Consider the following 17,700-nt stretch of genomic DNA (forward strand, 5'->3'; position numbering starts at 1 on the left):
AACCAAGGGAGTGCTGGAGAAACCAAAGAGGAAATTTGAAGATCCGAAGAAGCAAGTCACACCAAGGACATAACAATCCAAAGCCTATGGGATGCAGCAAAGGCAGATCGAAGAGGGACCTTTCCAGCAATACAAGCCTACCTCAGCCAACAAGGAAAACCACCAACAAACAACCTGGCCTTACGCCCAAAGCAACCAGAGAAAGACAAACACAAGGAAAGACATCCTAATGATCAGAGCAGAAAGGAAAGAGCAGCGAAGAAAACCATCGGAAAGATCAATGCAGCTACAACTGCTTCTTTGAATACATCCACCATATGGATAAACCCTTAGCCAGACTCATCAGGGAAAAAAGAGTGGACTCAAATCAATAAACATCAAAATGCACGCCAGCTTCCAATGGACATCACAGAATACAGAGGATCAGAAGAGACTACTAAAAGCAACTCTATGCCAAGAAAACAGACTTCCTAGACGAAATGGACTCCTTCCGAGCAAAGTACAATCTGCCAAGACTAAACACCGATGACCTAGAAAAGATGACTGGGCTGATGCCAAGAACTGAAAATGACGTTGTGAGGAAAAAACTTCCAGCAGGCATTCCCGTCGTGGCTACATTGGAATGAACCTGACCCGTATAGGAGAGAAGGCAGGTGCAATCCCTGGATCCAGGATTGCCTTCAGATATGGAGCAGGTCCCAGATGCAGCTCAGATCTGGCCTTGCTGTGGCCGTGGCTGGCAGCTGCAGCTGCAGCGCCAATTCCACCATATCCAGGGCATTTCCCAATGCCATGGGTCTGCCCTGAAAAGACAAGAAAAGGCCAACCCCCCACTCCACCCACTTCCCCACAAACAAAGCTATGCCACCTGAGGTCTTCACATGCACATACCCAACAGGGGCCTGAACACAAACACCGACCAGTGGTACACATTGACTATCTCGTATACAGGCTCACTACAACCAGCTCCTACACAGTCGCCTCACGCACAGCCCATAGGCAAGGCCACAGCCCTACAGTACTTCTAGGCCAGGATTCCAGAACACACACACATCGCCTATGAGATTTCTTTGTTTCCAACACACACACCTACCTCTGACATCCCTCCAAATACATACTACAGAAGTCCCAGGACCTCAAATACACACACAGCCACAATCCGCCTACACGTACTAATACACATGTACACGTCTCAAACACCTATGGACACACACAGACAAATATTCCCAACCCTTGAACATACAGATGCCCCAAACACTACACATGGTGCCACCTCTCCAGAAGACAACCGCCCTGCCAGGACACTGCACCTTTGTGGGTGTCAACAGCATATGCATTTCAGCCCTCACCCTCAATGTGGACACACCATCTCTTCGTACCTAGGACCTGTAGAAACACCTCGGCATTCTGCCAAGAAGCAACGTGGCACACTCCCAACACCTCCATACCATAGGAACACAACCTGGTCATTCATGCACCTGGTGATAGACACACAAACAAGTATACACACGTAGGACACATGGACCTATCACCAGCAAACCACATAGGAAATCACTTCCACATATCCAATGATCCTAGGACCCAGCTCATCCATCTGCAAACTCGTAACACATAACCACAGCACATATTTCTCACACCAAGAAATGCACGTCGCCCACGCCCCTGTAGAAACACAGAACCTCATCTCTCCAGCAGACACACACTTCCCCACGTCCCCACATATATATATAAGCCTAACATGTCCCTCCTGAAAACTACAAGTGCATAGCCCCAGCGAATATGCCTCCAAATGCCCATGCCCCTGGAATACACACTCAAACACATTATACACACCACTCTCCAAAAGACCCAAGCAGACCCACAATTACTCCGTACATGACACAATTGCAAACTTAGCACCCTACGTCCTTTCCTCCAAACACGCATATAACACACTCTCGGCATATCCATAAACCCACATTCCTCAAGGCTCCATCAAAGGGAATGCACTCTTCCAGCGTGCAGAATCCAGAAGCATACCAATATGGCACGTCGACCTATATAGCATTCACCTGTCCCAGATATAGGCTGACTCGCCCTCTACACATCAAAAGACACATGCACAGCTCCGGAACAAGTGCTACACACACAAAAAAGCAAAGAGCCATATGACAGGGCATGAACACACAAAGAATCATCCTAAAGGGAAGGACAGAGGAGGATCCTTAAAGAGCAGAAACCGCCCACTGGGGATCGGTTAAAGACAAGCTTTACAGGGGTCTTCGAAATGGTCTAAAGCTGATGATCACTCAAGAAAAGGAACCCAGCCATGACTTACCCGACTTGAAGGAAGACCAGATGCATCGAAGTGCCAGACACGCTCAAGACACAACCCCCAAGACTTCAAGCACAAGACAACAGTTGTGGAGATCGAGTCCTGCTGCATGAGGTCAAGGAGAGAAGAATCCTGGACAAGGAGCATTTCTGCACCTCACCCAGACAGAAACACAGGGGAGAGGGGACACGCCTAGGTAAAAGAGGACAGAAGATGGAAACCTGAGATGAATTACCCCAGTTGATATACAACCAAACTCCTGGGAATACACACCGATTTGAACAAGCACTGTGACAGCCCAGGGCACACCATCCATATAGGGCACAATGAGGAGCTGGAGATGGAAGCCTTGATATCCACCCCCAAATGAGGAAGAAGGCAGTCTTCTCCCCTCCCCACTGGGCCTTGGATTCTAGAAATGTAGCTCTCTGGGTTCTTGGGGCTGCTCTGCCCCCTGGCCAGCTTACGCATATCTCACCCAGGGTCTTATGCTCCTAAACTCACTCTTTACCTGGGGCGTTGCTTCATGCCAAATTCTTCCCCTCACCTGGTGAGGGGTCTGACAGTGCAAAGACAGTGGGGTTGAGCAGGTCGAGGCGTTCTTTTGTGGCATGGAAGGCTAAGGATTCTGAGTGTTCACTGCAGTGGTCCAGATTGCTGCTGTGGCACTCCGTCCATGGACGGAGAAACTCCACATGGGGCAGATGCCACCAAAAAGAAGAAGTCTGTGCGCTCGAATCCTCTCTGAACCTGGGATCCTGGCTTGAGGTGCCAAGCTGAGGGCAAGGTAGATTCCAGTCCCACTCTCAATTTTGGCTGGGGTCAAGTCCCAACCACGAAGTTTCACTACAGGCCCCAAAGGTACAAATACACAGATTGGCCCCTGGACTTCCCTAACATTGCCCTGAGGCCTAGGCAGATAATCCTACCAAGTCCACCAGGAGACACACAATCCCCAACTTCATGGCGGAAAACATCCATGAAAAATAGGCCCCTGAACACCAACTTACAAACACCTAAACGCCAGCTCCTGGACTATGCCTCTGTCACATCTCAGCACCCTCCAAAGACAAATGCTCACCCAAACACAGGCATGATCTCCCCTTACACACATATCCATAGACAAACCCCAGCCAACCCTCACATTTGACGCATTACCAGATTCCCGACAACCAGGTGGCCTTGTACCAATCCCCCCTAGGCTTGCAAATCCATCACGATTTATATCCAACTCCAACTAGGTGGTCAGCACTACATTCAGCAAGGCTGCCCCCAACAGAGACCCAAGCATGCCGTTTGAACAGAAGTGCTGACCGACATTGGGATGTGAAAAAGGAAGACACCAGTGAAACTAGCAGCCTGGATGGTACATCTTCACTCCTTTTCCCGTGCCCTGAGCTACTTCTTGTGAACCCCATGAGGGTTTTCAAATTGGAAATTCTTCCTTCGAACTTTCCTATGCTTTGGAACGGCGGGCACACTAGAATGCCACCCATTTTAATCACTCACACACTTTAGTCCCCTGCCTCCATAGGCCCCACAGCCCCTCAAGTCTCCCAGCAGCCTGATCCACAGTGCTGATAAAAGCTGTGGTGGAAACACTGCTCCGGACCTGAGCTCCATGCGGGCATGAACCCACATGGAGGAGGGCACAAGGCATCTGCAGCGTGCACAAGAGCACAGAGCGGTCACACCCAGTGGCTGAACAGTCCCCATATTCCTTAGCAGGGCTGTCATGGAATGAATGCCAAAGGCCACCATGACGGGCCCCAACCTCAGGCAGGCCACCCCTTGGGAAACCACCGTCTTTGCTCGCAAGTGCGCTACTGACTAACCCAAGCGGACCCTCCTCAACAGACACTAGGAGCGGTTGGAGGATGGTAGTCTCTGTGCACAACAGCTCAGTCAGCAGGGGACAGGTGGGAAGAGGAGGGAGGGAAGGAAGCATCAGAAGAGCTGGCCCAGGAGCTCCCTACAAGACAGGAATGTCATGGAGGATTTGCATTCGCTGCAAAGCTCTCTGGGGTTGTCTTCCTGTCTTCTCCCTGGGAGCTTCTGTGGCCTTCTCTTCTTAAACCCTTTCTCTTGGGAGATGAGCCCCCACGGTCACACTGCATCGGTGAAACCCATGCATTTAGATAGGATCCCCATACAAGAGTTTGCAGAGATCCAGCCTAAGCACAGAATCCTCAAAGTGGGCCAAGGACATTCATGCCCTTTGGGCCACAGTACCTTAGGCTGTGTGGACTCTTTGGGTTGGGATTTGCTTGTCTAGAAAGAGAAGGGTCTTTCCCCTAGCAAATTGGATGGATCCATTAAAGAACCATTCTAGCACGCAAGTGGAGATCTGGGAACCTCTCTTCAGAGATGGTGCTTCTGTCGCCATGCCTAGAGAATTTCCAAATGCCTTGATTCTCCACGCATGTTTGTTCCTCATGTCTTTCTTTAATACATGGAGCTTGTTCAATAAAGGTTGGTGCACAGGTGTGTCTCCTTTGTTCGGTTCTGGTTGTCCTGGTTATGCTGGTGAGCTAAACCTGACCCTCTTGGCCAGTCACAAGACAGCAGGTACTTTGGGAACACTATTCCTTTCCCTCCCTATGTCTGGCACGACATCGTGGAAGTTCAGGTGGCTATCCACCCACAAGGAAGTAGCAGCAGATTCAACATACAGACCTGACTTGGGAATGCTCGCCAAAGTAACTTGAACCCTCAGATCCCTTTTCTGCTCCGTGGCAACATCAGAGCACTTCTTCCTCCACAGGATACCTCTCAAAACCCTTACATCTATCTGATGACACCCAGAGCTCCCAAGGGCACAGACTTGAAACGTCCACAAGACACAAACCTGGGATCTCTCGGTGCCTTTCAATTTCCATGTGGGAGTGGAAGGTTCACTGTCTCCTGATGCTAGTGATCCATCTCCAGAGATGTTTCTCCTCAGCCGCCAGTGCCGGCCCCGAAGCTCTCTGCAGGAACAATCAGAGCTCATGGTCCAAAGGACGTTGAGACACCCACTTCCATGACTAGTTTCCCTAATTACAGTGCCGCTGATTTGACAAACTCTGCCTCTCCGATGTCGGGATGTAGGGTTCTGAGGTAGTACAAAATAATGAGAAACAGAAGGAGTTCGTGTCATGGTGCATCAGAACCGAATCTGACTAGGAACCATGAAGTTGCGGGTTCCACCCCTGGCCTCGCCCGGTGGGTGTTGAGGTGAGCTGCGGTGTAGGTTGCCATCACGGCTGGGATCTTGCATTGCTGAGGCACTGGCATGGGCCAGGGGCCACAGTTCTGATTGGACCCCTAGCCTGGCAATCTCCTGATGGAATGGATGCGGCCCTCAGAAGTCCAAAGTCAGTCAAAAATGATGGAAGATTTGGGAGCACCTCGTTTCCACAAGGCAACTTTTGTGTCAGTGTCCCTGAGAAGACTCATGCCAATAACGACATCTGGGGAGGGAGTGGGGTGGATTGGGAGCTTGGGGTGAAGGGATGCAAAGGATTGGCTTTGGTGTGGATTAGCAATGAGATCCTGCTGTGTAGCACTGGGAACTTGTGATGGAGCATGCTCATGGGAGAGACTAGAATGTGTACATGTGTGTGCACCTGGGTCACCATGCTGTACAGTAGCAAAACCATTGTCTTGGGGGAAGAACAATTCAAAACCAACCAAACAAGAAACCCCCACAAATACTACATCTGAGCTATGCATGAGAATCTTGTAACAAATTGCAGGAGTGGCTGAAGAAGGGGAGGAAGCAACAAGGAAGACTGGCCTTCCTGAATGCCTGGGTACAATGGGTGCCTCAGCAATCTTCTCATATGAAGGTCTTGTTTGAAAACCCTTGAAATGTTTCTTCAGTATAAAAGCTCCAATAGAGAGCCCTATTCCCATGGTGATCAGTTTTGCAGTGCCCCATTCCAGAGTTTCTTCCTACAAAGCTCGCCATGGCATTGCAGGAGATACTCTCGCCTCAGCTTCTCACCCTCTTTGGAGTCCATGTTCCTTTGCAAGGGGCAAGAAGCTTCGGAAGCACCCACACAAGTCCTTTTTCTCAATCTGCAACAATCCTTTCAACCTCTCCTTCCTTGCCCAACACCCTAACAGCAGGAGGAATTGTAGTTCTGCTACTGCACACAGGGACTCTTGCCTCCCAAGAGATTTGCTTCCACTCTTAGGAGGTTTTCACCCCTCACCTCCCTTGATGATGTTCCCGAGACCTCGCCTCTCACCACACCAGACGGACATACGCATTCCTATCACTTGCATCGTGATAAGCTGACCTTAACTCCCAATCTGAACGTTTCCTCAGGTGTGTTTCCGTTTGGCTGTGTCAGGGAAGCTACGTTGATTCCCATGCAGACAGCACCATAGGCAAGGACGAGCCTCGATTCTCAAGAGCAAGGCTATGGGATGCAGACAGGAAATGCACCAGCTTTCAAGCAGGGCTTGCTGGGGAGGACGTTGATGCGAGTGGGTTTGGACAGGTGGAGATTGGACATTGGTGGATAAAAAGCTGGCACTGTGTCAAAGGGAACACCCACATCATGGGCAGTCGATGTTTTCACACCTACAAAAGCCAGCAATTCCCATCATGGCTCAGCAGACATAAACCGCCCTAGGATCTGTGAGGATGAACACTCCATGCCAGCCTCCTTCAGTAGAATAAGGATCTGGGGTTGCCCTGAGCTGTGCTGTAGGCCCTGTAGATGCAGCTTGGATCCCACATTGCTCTGGCTATGGCAGAGGCCTGCTCGTGCACGTCCAATGTGACTCCTAGCCTAGGAACATCCACAGGCAGCACGTGTGTCCCCCAAAGGAGAAAGCAATTAAACCAAGAGACCCCCCCCATCTGGTTTTTTCACGTAAGGAAAGAGAAGATTTTGTCTTCTCCCTTACTTCTGTCCTTAACCACATAAAGCTCAACAATGCAATAGTATATCTTGGCTCTTCCATTGCCATTTCAGCCAAAGAGCCTGCAGATTTGGGGTCCCTTTGCCATTTTCTTTTGGGTTGGACCAAAAGGCACGTTTCGGTCTCCACTCCAAGTTCTCATCCCCTCAAGAACTGCCCACTCCCTGTACCCTAATATGGTACCCTTATGGGCGAGTCTTGCCAGATGCATGCTGACTCCAAGGGAAAGGTAAATTTCAGATACACAGGGAAAGTACTTGCAGTAAAGATATGTCCAAAATGGTGCACGGGACACAGGTCAGGCTAAATGCAGGCACTGTGTATGGGAAATGAAAAACTCAAATGGAGCTGCACATTTACTGTTGTTATTGCCTGGCTTTGAGCACTCTGCCCTTTCAGCACATTGAATTTCAAGAGAATGGAGGAACTCCCATGTTAAAAATGAATCCAGTAACAGAGGAGCCACGATATCAGTAGGAAGGCAATAAAAGTAAAGATACTCAGGTCTACGGAGACGCAATTGAATTTTCTCGTTTCCTTTTTTACTTTTTCTCAAGAGGAACTCTTTGGTCTTACAAGAGGTTATGTTTTCCACTGCAGTTGATTTACAATGTTTTGTCTACTTCTGCTGTGCAGCCAAAGGACCTTGTCGTACAGACAGATGTATGTATATATGATATTTGATACATATATATCTATATAGGATACATATGTAATCACTTTCTCACATTCTCCCCCAACCTTTTCCATCACAAGTCCAAGATGGAGTTCCCTGTGCACATGGTACATTTCAACCAGAGACAAAGGAATACTACCTGCAAAGGCAAACGGATGGCATTCAAAGTTGCTTGCCCAAAAGATCTCTGAAAAGATGGGAATGAAACAGTGGACAGGAGAAAGAGGGGAGAGGAGGACTCAGCACTCCATATGCTATTCGGCACACGTGGACTGTGATCCCTGAGAAGGGAGGATTTGTGGAAAATGTTACATTCAAACATTTAACAGGGAAAAGCTCCAAGACTTACCAGCAACGTCATCATACGGGAGACACCACAGACTGATCTCTGGTCTTGGACACGTGGGCTGTGCAGCGGCTTTTTGGATAGGCTGGGCCTTTCCAGCACAAGGGAACATGAGGAAGGTGGGTCCTGCTGGTTGCTGGTTGGCACACAAGGACGGCTTCCTTAGGAAAGACGGACACACACCAATCACAAATGGTGGGTCTGCTGAGAGAAGCCAAACCATAAACATTAGGTTCCAGGTGGCCATGAAAACCCAAGTGGTTATCAGATGATAAATGGTGAATTTTGTTCAGAAAGCCTGGCCTCTGGGGAAGGAAGCCAAGAGCCAGGACGGAAGCTGAGCAGGTTGAAAGACAACAAACAAGTGGATGAATAACAAAGGGAAAGGGAACATCAAGACAAACCTTGGTGCTGTCACTCTGAAAACCACCACATACATTGCCTGACGAGGCACTCGACAATTGTCTGGCCCCTGCATAAGGTGGAAGAAACGTCTGGTTCCTGTCTCCCTGCAGAAGCCAGCATGGAATGGCACCCCACCCCCACCCAGGCTCACCTGCCCTCGGCCCCTCCCCCACTGCAGAATGACTGGAGGCCCGCATTCTACTGTTGAGATTCAAACTTGGGCTCCTTTACTTGCGTCCTGAGCATCTGTTGGGGCAGGTCCCTCGCTGGGTCCTGCTCTGGACTGTCCACGTTGAGGCCACCAGCCCGTGGTGGTCCAGGCCCATGCCTGTGGGAATGGCTTCAGAAGGCGGTAAGCCCCTAGACAGGGGCTGTTTTCCAAGAGAAAGGGCCTCCCTCAAATCCCTGGGTTTCCGTTGGGACCCTTCACTGTGGACATCGAGTTGGACCGAAGGAGAGGAAGGCGAGAGCACTGCACCCCAGGGACATCTGAGCTGGGGAGCCTGTAGAAACCTGAGGCTGCCCTGGGGAGGACAGCTGCTTGGAGGTGGCTCAAGAGGCCTTGCTCTGGTTGGGGAGGCAGGATGGCAGCAGGCAGGTTGGCGGTTTCTAGAAGGGAGACAAGCCATTTGGAACGTGTGTGTAGCCAGTGTCCTGTGGCTGGCCCTGGGTGGGTCATGGGGAAAGCCTAGCCCCGCCTTGTGGTCCTCAGGCATCTGAAGCTCGCCTCACCAGACCTCTCTAAGGGATTGGAACTGGAGCATACTCTGGCTAATGGGGGCGTGGAATGGGAGGGTATAGTCAGAAAATGATTCAGTGCTGGTGGGTGTTGTCTGTGGCCACATGCTCAGGAATGGGTCTGCTCTGAGCTGGGCAGGATGTGACTCTCACTGCCACAGCCCAGAACGTTTCCCTCCATCCCGCCCAGAACTCACTTCTCAGGTCAGGCAACTGTGGCCTTGGATTCCACAAGGGATGGGCAACCAGGTGACTTCACCCAAGCTAGGACTCGTGGGCCTGAGGTGTTCTGTATTGGTTTCCCTTTGGTGGAAATACATCTCTGCAGACATGGTGCAGTTTTTCAGGTGTCTCACGGCAGAAGCTGAGGCCTGACTTTGAGATGAAGAGTGTGTTCCTATTTCAAGTCACTACTACTACATGTGGAGAGAGGCTGGTGCAGGTGGAATGCCTATGAAGGCTGCTTCCTTTGTAAAGGGGGGTGTGAAGCAGTGTAGCACAGAAGCAGGAAGATGATCTAGTCTTCTACTCTCAAACCTCCAAGGACATCTGTGGAGGTCAATTCGGTGCCTCGTGGTATGTACCTCCTTCTCCTGAATGGGCGGTTTTCTCACAATGGCACCTGACTCCTGCCTGCTTCTCAGTTTGTCCTCATTTTCCATTATTGGGAGCTGGAAGGGGAAGGACCCCAGGCAGCCTCCACTCCCATGACCCATGTCACATGAGCCGCCCTGGGCCCCTGCTCATCTTTGGAAGCCAACCCTGGATGGGAAGTGGCAAAAATGCAGGGGACACACACCGACTTCTCAGACTTCTCTCTGAGGAGCAGAACTGCATGGTGGGAGGGATTCAGGGCCATCGGGATGGGGTGGCACAACTTAGCCCCTGTGAAGTGTCCACTCTGGGTGGTTTGGAGAGGCAGGTGCATGCTTGGTGGGGCTGTTCTGTGTTTGTCTAAGGGTTCTGTGTGCAGACCGATCTTCGCAGGCTTTGAGAGGTGTTGTGTGAGGTCAGGAAAGGATGACAGAACAGATGTGTGCTGAGCATCCCGAGAGGAAGGGTTGAGGAGGATGTGAGGCCCTTCGACGTTAGACAGTGGAGGTCCATCAAAGGCCTCACAGTGCCTGGAAGGACCTTGGAGAAGGCCCTTACCTGCCAGTGACCTTGCTGAGGGGCATGCTCAGAGTAGATGGCCTCTCAGGTGCAGGACGTGGGGACAGCCTGTGAGGATGAGGTGTCAGGGAGCTCCTCAGGGAGGGTCTCCAATCCCTGCTGCTGAGCTGAGCATTTCTCGGTAGACAGGGGCAGGGAACTGGGTGCGGGGGATCAAGGTCACCAGGGAAGTCGTTCTCAACTGCAGGCCAGACCATGAAAATCCTGCCACGACATGTGCACAACACACAGGTTCCTCGGGCCAAATGCCCTCTCCCACTGAGGTGTGCCCTCTGAGTCCCCAGAGAGCTTCCGTCCATGTCGCCCATTCTCCTCTTCCATTCACCCCTTTCCTTTCTCTCCACAGCATTTCCACTGCTGGGCACGGATGTGGTCATGCACCCTGGGGCCTCACGCTCCTATCCTCACTTCAATCCTGGCTCCGAACACCAGCCAGGTTGGGAGCAGCACCTGCCACCGCCCATGGCCCCATTACTCCTGCCTGGCAGCACCTTATTGCAGCCAGCTCACCCCATGACACCTCGGGTGACTCCTGCTGACCATGGCCCCATTGCCCCAGGACTTGGCAACATCCCTGTCCCAGTCTGGTCAGGAGGGAGGTCAGCATTGCCCCACCAGTCTCAGGCCTTTGGGCGCCCTCAGGCCCCCCTCAATGGGAATGCTTCCAGGGCCCTCATGGGGAGTGCTTTGTGTCCTGCACCCCTTTGCAGAGCAAGCCCTGTGGGGGACAGCGGGGTGGCTGCCCAAGCTATTGCAGTAGCTCAGGCTGGCAAGGGAGGCTTGGCCCCAGGCCTTCCTCCTCAAGCTGCACCGCCAGCTGCCCAGATGGCCTTCATCCTGCCCACAGGGAGCTCTGGGCCATGGCCACATGGCACCTCTGGGGCAGGCAGCCTGCATGCCTCCCAGCACACGGGCCCTCAGGAGGATGCCTCTCACCATAAGAGCGTCTATCAGAACTTCCGACGCTGGCAGCGCTTCAAGTCCCTGGCCCGCAGCCACCTGCCCCAGAGCCCCGATGCAGAAGCTCTCTCCTGCTTTCTCATGTAAGTGACTTCTCAGGCCCTCACTAGCTCAGCTGGAGCCTTCGCATATACAGGACTTTGGCATGGACTCCCTGCTTAGGTTTCCAGGCATCCTTTCACCTCGAGAGGAGGAGGGTTGACAGCAATGCCCATGCTATGAGGAGGCACGTCTGCACTCAGATGTGTCCCACGTCCAGTCCATGACATCCCGTCCGTGCCTTAGCTCAGCTACCACCACCATGCAAGACCAGTTGTCTCACTTTCTGCACTGCCATGATAACATGGAGTGCAGGAGAGCAGTCCGAGAGGGTCCTGCTCGGATGTGAGGAGCCAGAGTGTGAATGGGACCTGCTTCTCTGGTGCTACCTCCTTTCAACATGGACATGGGCCTATGGCAGCCAGTGGGAATCACTTCAGATAAGGCTTAGGACATTCAGGCCCAGGACAGAACTTTCTGAATGCCCAGTCCTTCCTGTTCTGAAGAAGTCCAGTATGAACAGGGAGGTGGTCGAGCTGTCCTAAGGGCAAGGGTCAATCCTCCTAGAGCTGTGAGCCTGGCAGGAACTTCCCTCCTAGACCTGAGGTCCCTCCGAAAAGGGGGACTAGGCCATGTAGTGCAGAGACCTGGGCAGAAGAATCCTTGCGCTTCTCAGACCTGTTAGCTGGTAGACTGCCGCCTTTCCTCCCTTATTGAGGGGGCTGCATTTTATGTGAGATGGCAACACGCCCCCAATCAGAATGTCCCAGCTATAGCGAGGGAGTGGACAATCATCCTCTGGTGAGTGGGAGGTGGTGGCACCAGGCACCAGGAAGGCTTGCCTTTGCTCTCCAGACACCCTCGTCTCCCCCTCTTGAGCCTGGGTTTGGCAGGGGTGGGGCCCATGGAGGCCTTGGAGCTGGGTGGGGTTGGGCAGCTGGGGGCTGGGCTGTACCAAGAGACTGACCCTGAGGGCTTATAGCCCAGTGCTTCGCACCCTGGCTCGCCTGAAGCCCACCATGAGGCTGGAGGAGGGCATGTGGCAGGCCATGCAGGAATGGCAGCGCATGAGCACCGTTGAGAGGATGGCCTTTTATGAAATGGCAGCAAAGTGAGTCAGGGTCCTGGGCCATGGGCGACATGGTGGGGTGGGTGGTGGGTGATGGGCAGGCCCCAGGGCAGGATCTGGCTCTGGTGCTAGCAATCGGAGAGGATGCAAGAGGAGGCTGGCACCTGACACCTCCTGTTCCCTGAATCCCCAAATCCTAATGGCCACCAGAATCGCCTCTGCCACCTGGAGAGCTTGGCTCTTCCAGCCTGCCTGTCCCAGGAGCTCTGCTCTACCGTGATACTGATGTGGGGAGGCCTCAGGATGGCCTTGGGGAGCACGGCAGCCCAGGAGGGGGTCCCCTGAAGGCATGGGGGCTGTGCAGGGGTGAGGACTCTACCCGACAGCCTGGCACCCCTGCATGCGGTGTGACTGGCAATCATTGACCTAGTGTGTGGTAGGCCTCTCCTCATCAGAGGTGGCTGGAATGGGCAACCGGCCATCCTTGGGGAAGCCCATGGGTCTCTGGCCCTCCCTGTCATTTCTGCATGTGAATCTCCTAGTTTCCAAACAAAACCAAAGGAGCAGCTAGCTCTCAGTGGCAAGAGATGCCTCACCTCTAAGGGTAGGATCCCCACTCCAGCCTGTGCTGGGCCCAGACTCATGCATGCTTTCCCACACTCTCACTCCCAGCCCCAGGTTCTGGGTTCAGGCAAGGGCTCTGTGGGGACACATGCCTGACCAGGCCACTGGCCATCTCCATTGTTTGGGTCAGACAAGGTCCGGGGACACATGAGCATGCGCCCCCACCGCCCACCATGTGTCCCTAAGCCTGGTCCCAGAGATTGACCTGGGTCTCTGCTGGGCCATGCCCTCCAGCTCCAGGGCTGCTCAGGCAGGAGGAGGCCCAGATCTTGGACCTGCACCAGAGCAGCTCCCTGCTGCAACAGCACCTCATAGGGCCCTGACAGCCCCAAGGACACCCTCTCCTCACCCCATCGGTCCTGCTGCCCTGGGTGGGCTCCAGAGCCCAGGTGGTTTTCTCACTGGGGCCTGTCCCTCAACACCCCCCAGGTTCATGCAATTTGAGGCAGAGGATGACATCAGGATGGGGAACGTGTCCTGCACAACGTGGGCACAGGGCATGCCTCTTCCAGCTCCACCAAAGCTGGCTCCTCAGGAACCCACATCCCGTAAAAGGGGCACACAGTCTGTGAATCACCTTCCCCCTGGACATTAAGGCACAGGTAAGAGAGGCCTAGGCATTGTCCCTGTTCCCAGATTGGTCCTTTTCCCTCAAGGGGGCATTGGTCTTTCAACACGGATAGCCCCCGAGGGTGTCTCAGTCCCCCTTTTCCCCTCTGCGGTGTGGACCTGGTCCATTTAAAAACCTCATCCCCCTCCTCCCTGTCTAAGGGGCCCCTGTGAAATCTGCCTAACGAGTGTGCTGGTGGGGAGACCCTTGATCATTAGATATTCCACACATTCTCACACCTGACTTTTACCTGTCCCTGACTTGAATCTGGCCTCCCACAAAACCTGAGGCTCTAGCTGCTCCTCCCCCTGCCCACAGGCATATCTATTGCCCCACAACAATGCCCTCCCCTGTGCCTGCTCAGGGGTCAGCTTCTGGGCGCTGGGTCCCCTCACTTTCCCTTCCTCCTGCTCTGCCTCAGCCTGTGCTCCAAGGAATCACGGCCCCAGGCTCCAGCACACCCACCCAAGGCCACGCAGAGCCTGGCAGCTGCTGGAGAACAAGGCCCCCAAGGAGATTCCCCCTGAGGCTCGCGGGGAGCATGGGGACATCCCGCAGGCACTGGTGGGTCCTGGCCCCTCAGCCACAGGGGAGTCAGATATGGAATGTCAAGACGATGGATATGAGCTGCCACAGGAAGAGGACGGCTGCTTCCCAGACCTGGATCTCCTCAGCTACGTGGACAAGCTCTGTTCCCAGGAGGACTTTGACACCAAGGTGGGCTGGGCCTGGAGTCTGAGACTCCAGGATTCCAGGGAGAGATGCTCTTAGCACCCTAGTTCTGGCTTTGGCCCAGGATAATGGGATTTAGGCTCTGGTCCTTGACCCTGACATCTGTGTGTCTTCCTGTGTGTCTGAGTGTACTTTGGTGCATAGGATGTGTATATGTGGATGTGTAAGTTGTACATGTGTGTGTCTCTCTCTCTTTGTAGGCCTTTGTGTGTCTGTGTCGGTGCCTATGTGTTGGTGCTTTGGAGCCCATGTGTCTGCATGTGCACCTGCTTGTGAGTGTGTGTGTGTTTATGTGAGAGTAGACAATACCTACGGGAGTTTGAAAGCTCCCCCTTTGTGAGGGGGACCCTGGATGGGCCTCTGCTAGTCTCGTTTCCCCCAGGCCTTCCCACCTCCCAGGGCACTCCGGCCAAGGCTGCTCCTACCATCTTCCTTCCATTCCAGGTGGAGGCGGTCATTCACCCCCGATTCCTGGCAGAGTTGCTTTCCCCAGAACCAGAGCTGGATCTCTCGGGCCTGGCTGAGGAGCTGGAGCAGGAGGACGGACTCTCCCCTGAAGAGGTGGCCAGGGGAGGGACTGACACTAGGGAGACTGGGGGCACGGGGGGAAGCCCGGTGACCCTGGAAATCCAGGAGGAAAGGACCCAGGTCAGCCAGGGCCGGGGAGGGCCCTAGAGCAGGAGGCCCTGAAGGCTCTGTCCCTCCCTCCCCTGACGGAGAGGCCCTGCACCCGGGAGGCTGCCCAGGTGGGTGCAGGGCAGTAGGAAAGAAAGGGGAAGAGGGGAGCTGGGGACAAGGCAAGGACCCTGCTGGGGAGAAGGTGCAGGAGGAAGGCAGGAGGGCCACAGGGTCTGTCTGGGGATGTGAGTCCCATCTCACCTCCCCCTGCCCATAAGCCCTGGCTCTCCCTGGAGGGTGCAGAGCTTTCACTGTCCACCTCTCTCCCACCAGCTGGTGCAGACACAATTCCTGGCCTCGGAGGAGGACGACGGGGTGCCAGTGACTCCCAATCACAGGGCACCACATCTGGACTCAAGACCTTCAGAGTCTGTGGCCCGACAAGATGCCCAGAGGAACGAGCAAGGCCCAGAGCCCGGGGTCAGAGATGAAACCTGGACACCCCAGGTGGATTTCCATGGCCATCTAAGGCACCACCAAACAGACAGGGGCCTGTTCAGGCACAAAGGCTCTGTGCCCTCTCCAGGACATCAGGAGCCCCCTCGGGCTGGAACTGCACAGCCATGTCCTTGCCAGGGCACAAAGCACTCAGGCCCTCCATCAGGACCCAGGGCCAGCAAGGGTCTCAGGGAGGCCTCTCCTCTTAGTGGAGCCCCAGGGCTGGGTCACGGGTTCAGTGAGGATGAGGAGGAGCTCCCCAGCCTGGCCTTCCTCTTGGGCCTTCACCACAGCCTGCTGCCCTGGGGGCTGCCACAGAGCCCTGTCCCTGCCTCGGGTCTTGTCTGCACTGCAGGGCAGAGGGCCCAGCAAGCTTCCCAGGCCCCCGTGCCCCAGAGAATGGGCCTCAGCTCAGGCACCCTGGAAGCTGCCAAGTCTAGAAAGCGGGCTCAGTGTGGAGGCCTGGCTGCTGCTGAGGACCTGGCCAGGCCTAGGGCTGACCTGCGAGGCTCTGGGAGGCACACCCTGGCTCTGGGGCTGGTTGACCCTTCCCAGCCAAAAAGGAGCAGGTGTGACCCATGTGTCACGCGGAGGAGGAAGCGGCACTGCAGCCAGTAGGGAACGGTGGGCCAGCCTTCCAGGGCCAGTCCAACTGGGCAGCCCCCATGGAAGCCTTGGGCTCCTCCAGGTCCTAGCAAACATCCTTGCTGCCATAGGGGTCGGGAGGAAGGACAGAATGACCAGAGCCAGGAGGGGGTGGGGGTGGGTGGGGTTAGGTGGTGGGGACTTGGGTCTGGGTGTGTGTGGGTGGGCACAGTAGCTCCTTTGCGATGGGGGATGTAAAACATGGATAAAATCGTTCTGTTGTGAAATGCACTTGGTCCACTGTCGTCTTGCATGTGCCTGTGTCCTCAGAGATGGGTCGTCTGAGGACAGAGAGGGGATCTGAGAGGAGCGAAGCATGTGTGAGATCCCAGGCAGTCTGGATCCACAGGTGAATGACTAAGTCTTTCCTCCACAGAGACAAGGATGCCCAGGCTGCTCCTGGGAGTACACAGCTCTCACTAGCCCCAGGGACAGCCTCATCATCCCTGTCTCTCCAGCCTGCTGGGCTAGGGGGCTTCTGGGGCATCGGTTCCATGCTCTGCATCCCTGAACACTCTGGGGATGGAGAGCTGCTTTTGTGCCGTTCAGCCCTCTGGACACTCACCAGTCATGAGAATGGAGGCTGGAGGCAGCCCTTACCTCTACAGAGTTTCTCTCTGCCTCTCTGAAGTGGCTGGATGTCAGGCTGGGGTGATCCTCCACTCCTCCAGGGTGTCCTGTGTGGTTTGCCTGGTCAGAGAGGAAAAGGCTTGGCTGTAGGGACAGGACTTTCTGCTTCAGTGCCTTGTGGGTGGGGGAGCACCCTATCGTCTTAGTTGTGTTGTTGCAATGTTCAAAATGGTGGAGGCAGCAGCCTCTTCGCCCCAGTGAGGAGAAAACAATGGGGGCAATGAGTGACTCAAATTTCTTGGCCCGTTAATGTATTGGGGAGAGTCTTAGATCATGTTGAGCTCAGTGGTCCCAACCTCACCAGCCCACTGGCTTCCACCCCCAGGTAACTTTTGATAAAGGAAGTCCTAAGACCTTATATAACCAGTGATAATTTTCTGATTTTCATGAAGAGGTTTAAGGATCTAGGGTTTTTCCTGGGAACTTTCATATGCCACAGTGTCAGTGAGGGAAAAAAATGGTTTTAATTTAATACATAAGGTCTTTGATCAATTCTTTGTGAAACCTGAATATATTTTATCTAATGTTTCTTGTGGAAATCAAGTTTTAGCTTTAGTAAACAAATGTACGTATTTGCAATGCAGTAACTTTACTTCTATTCTTTTCTGCAAATATCGGGGGTCAGCGAAAATGTCTTGTAAAGGATCACAATGTGAATATTTTCAGGCTTTAAAGACTATACTTCATCTGTTTTAAATTGTCAACT

The 17,700-nt window shown here is 53.6% G+C and overlaps 1 protein-coding gene across 2 annotated transcripts in view; it reads right to left on the minus strand.

Moving 5' to 3' along the window:
* Positions 1–4,567: 4,567 nt before the first annotated feature.
* LOC102160746 (uncharacterized) overlaps positions 4,568–17,700 on the minus strand; it is an 86,202-nt gene continuing 73,069 nt past the window's right edge. Inside the window, exons 11-13 of one of the 2 annotated variants that reach the window (XM_084994658.1) lie at positions 16,965–17,054; positions 8,257–8,457; positions 4,568–5,283 (exon numbers count right to left, since the gene is read on the minus strand). In XM_084994658.1, the coding sequence (XP_084850784.1) occupies positions 5,255–5,283; positions 8,257–8,457; positions 16,965–17,054 (320 nt within the window). In that variant the 3' untranslated portion in view covers positions 4,568–5,254. The remainder of the gene's footprint in view (positions 5,284–8,256; positions 8,458–16,964; positions 17,055–17,700) is intronic. The other variant, XM_084994659.1, reaches the window with a different exon arrangement.

The sequence above is a fragment of the Sus scrofa genome, chromosome 14, assembly GCF_054392235.1.
Source record: "Sus scrofa isolate SSC_HxYL_T2T_F1_AM1 chromosome 14, Sscrofa_HxYL_maternal_Yorkshire_Landrace_v2.0, whole genome shotgun sequence".
Classification (NCBI taxonomy): Eukaryota; Metazoa; Chordata; class Mammalia; order Artiodactyla; family Suidae; genus Sus; species Sus scrofa.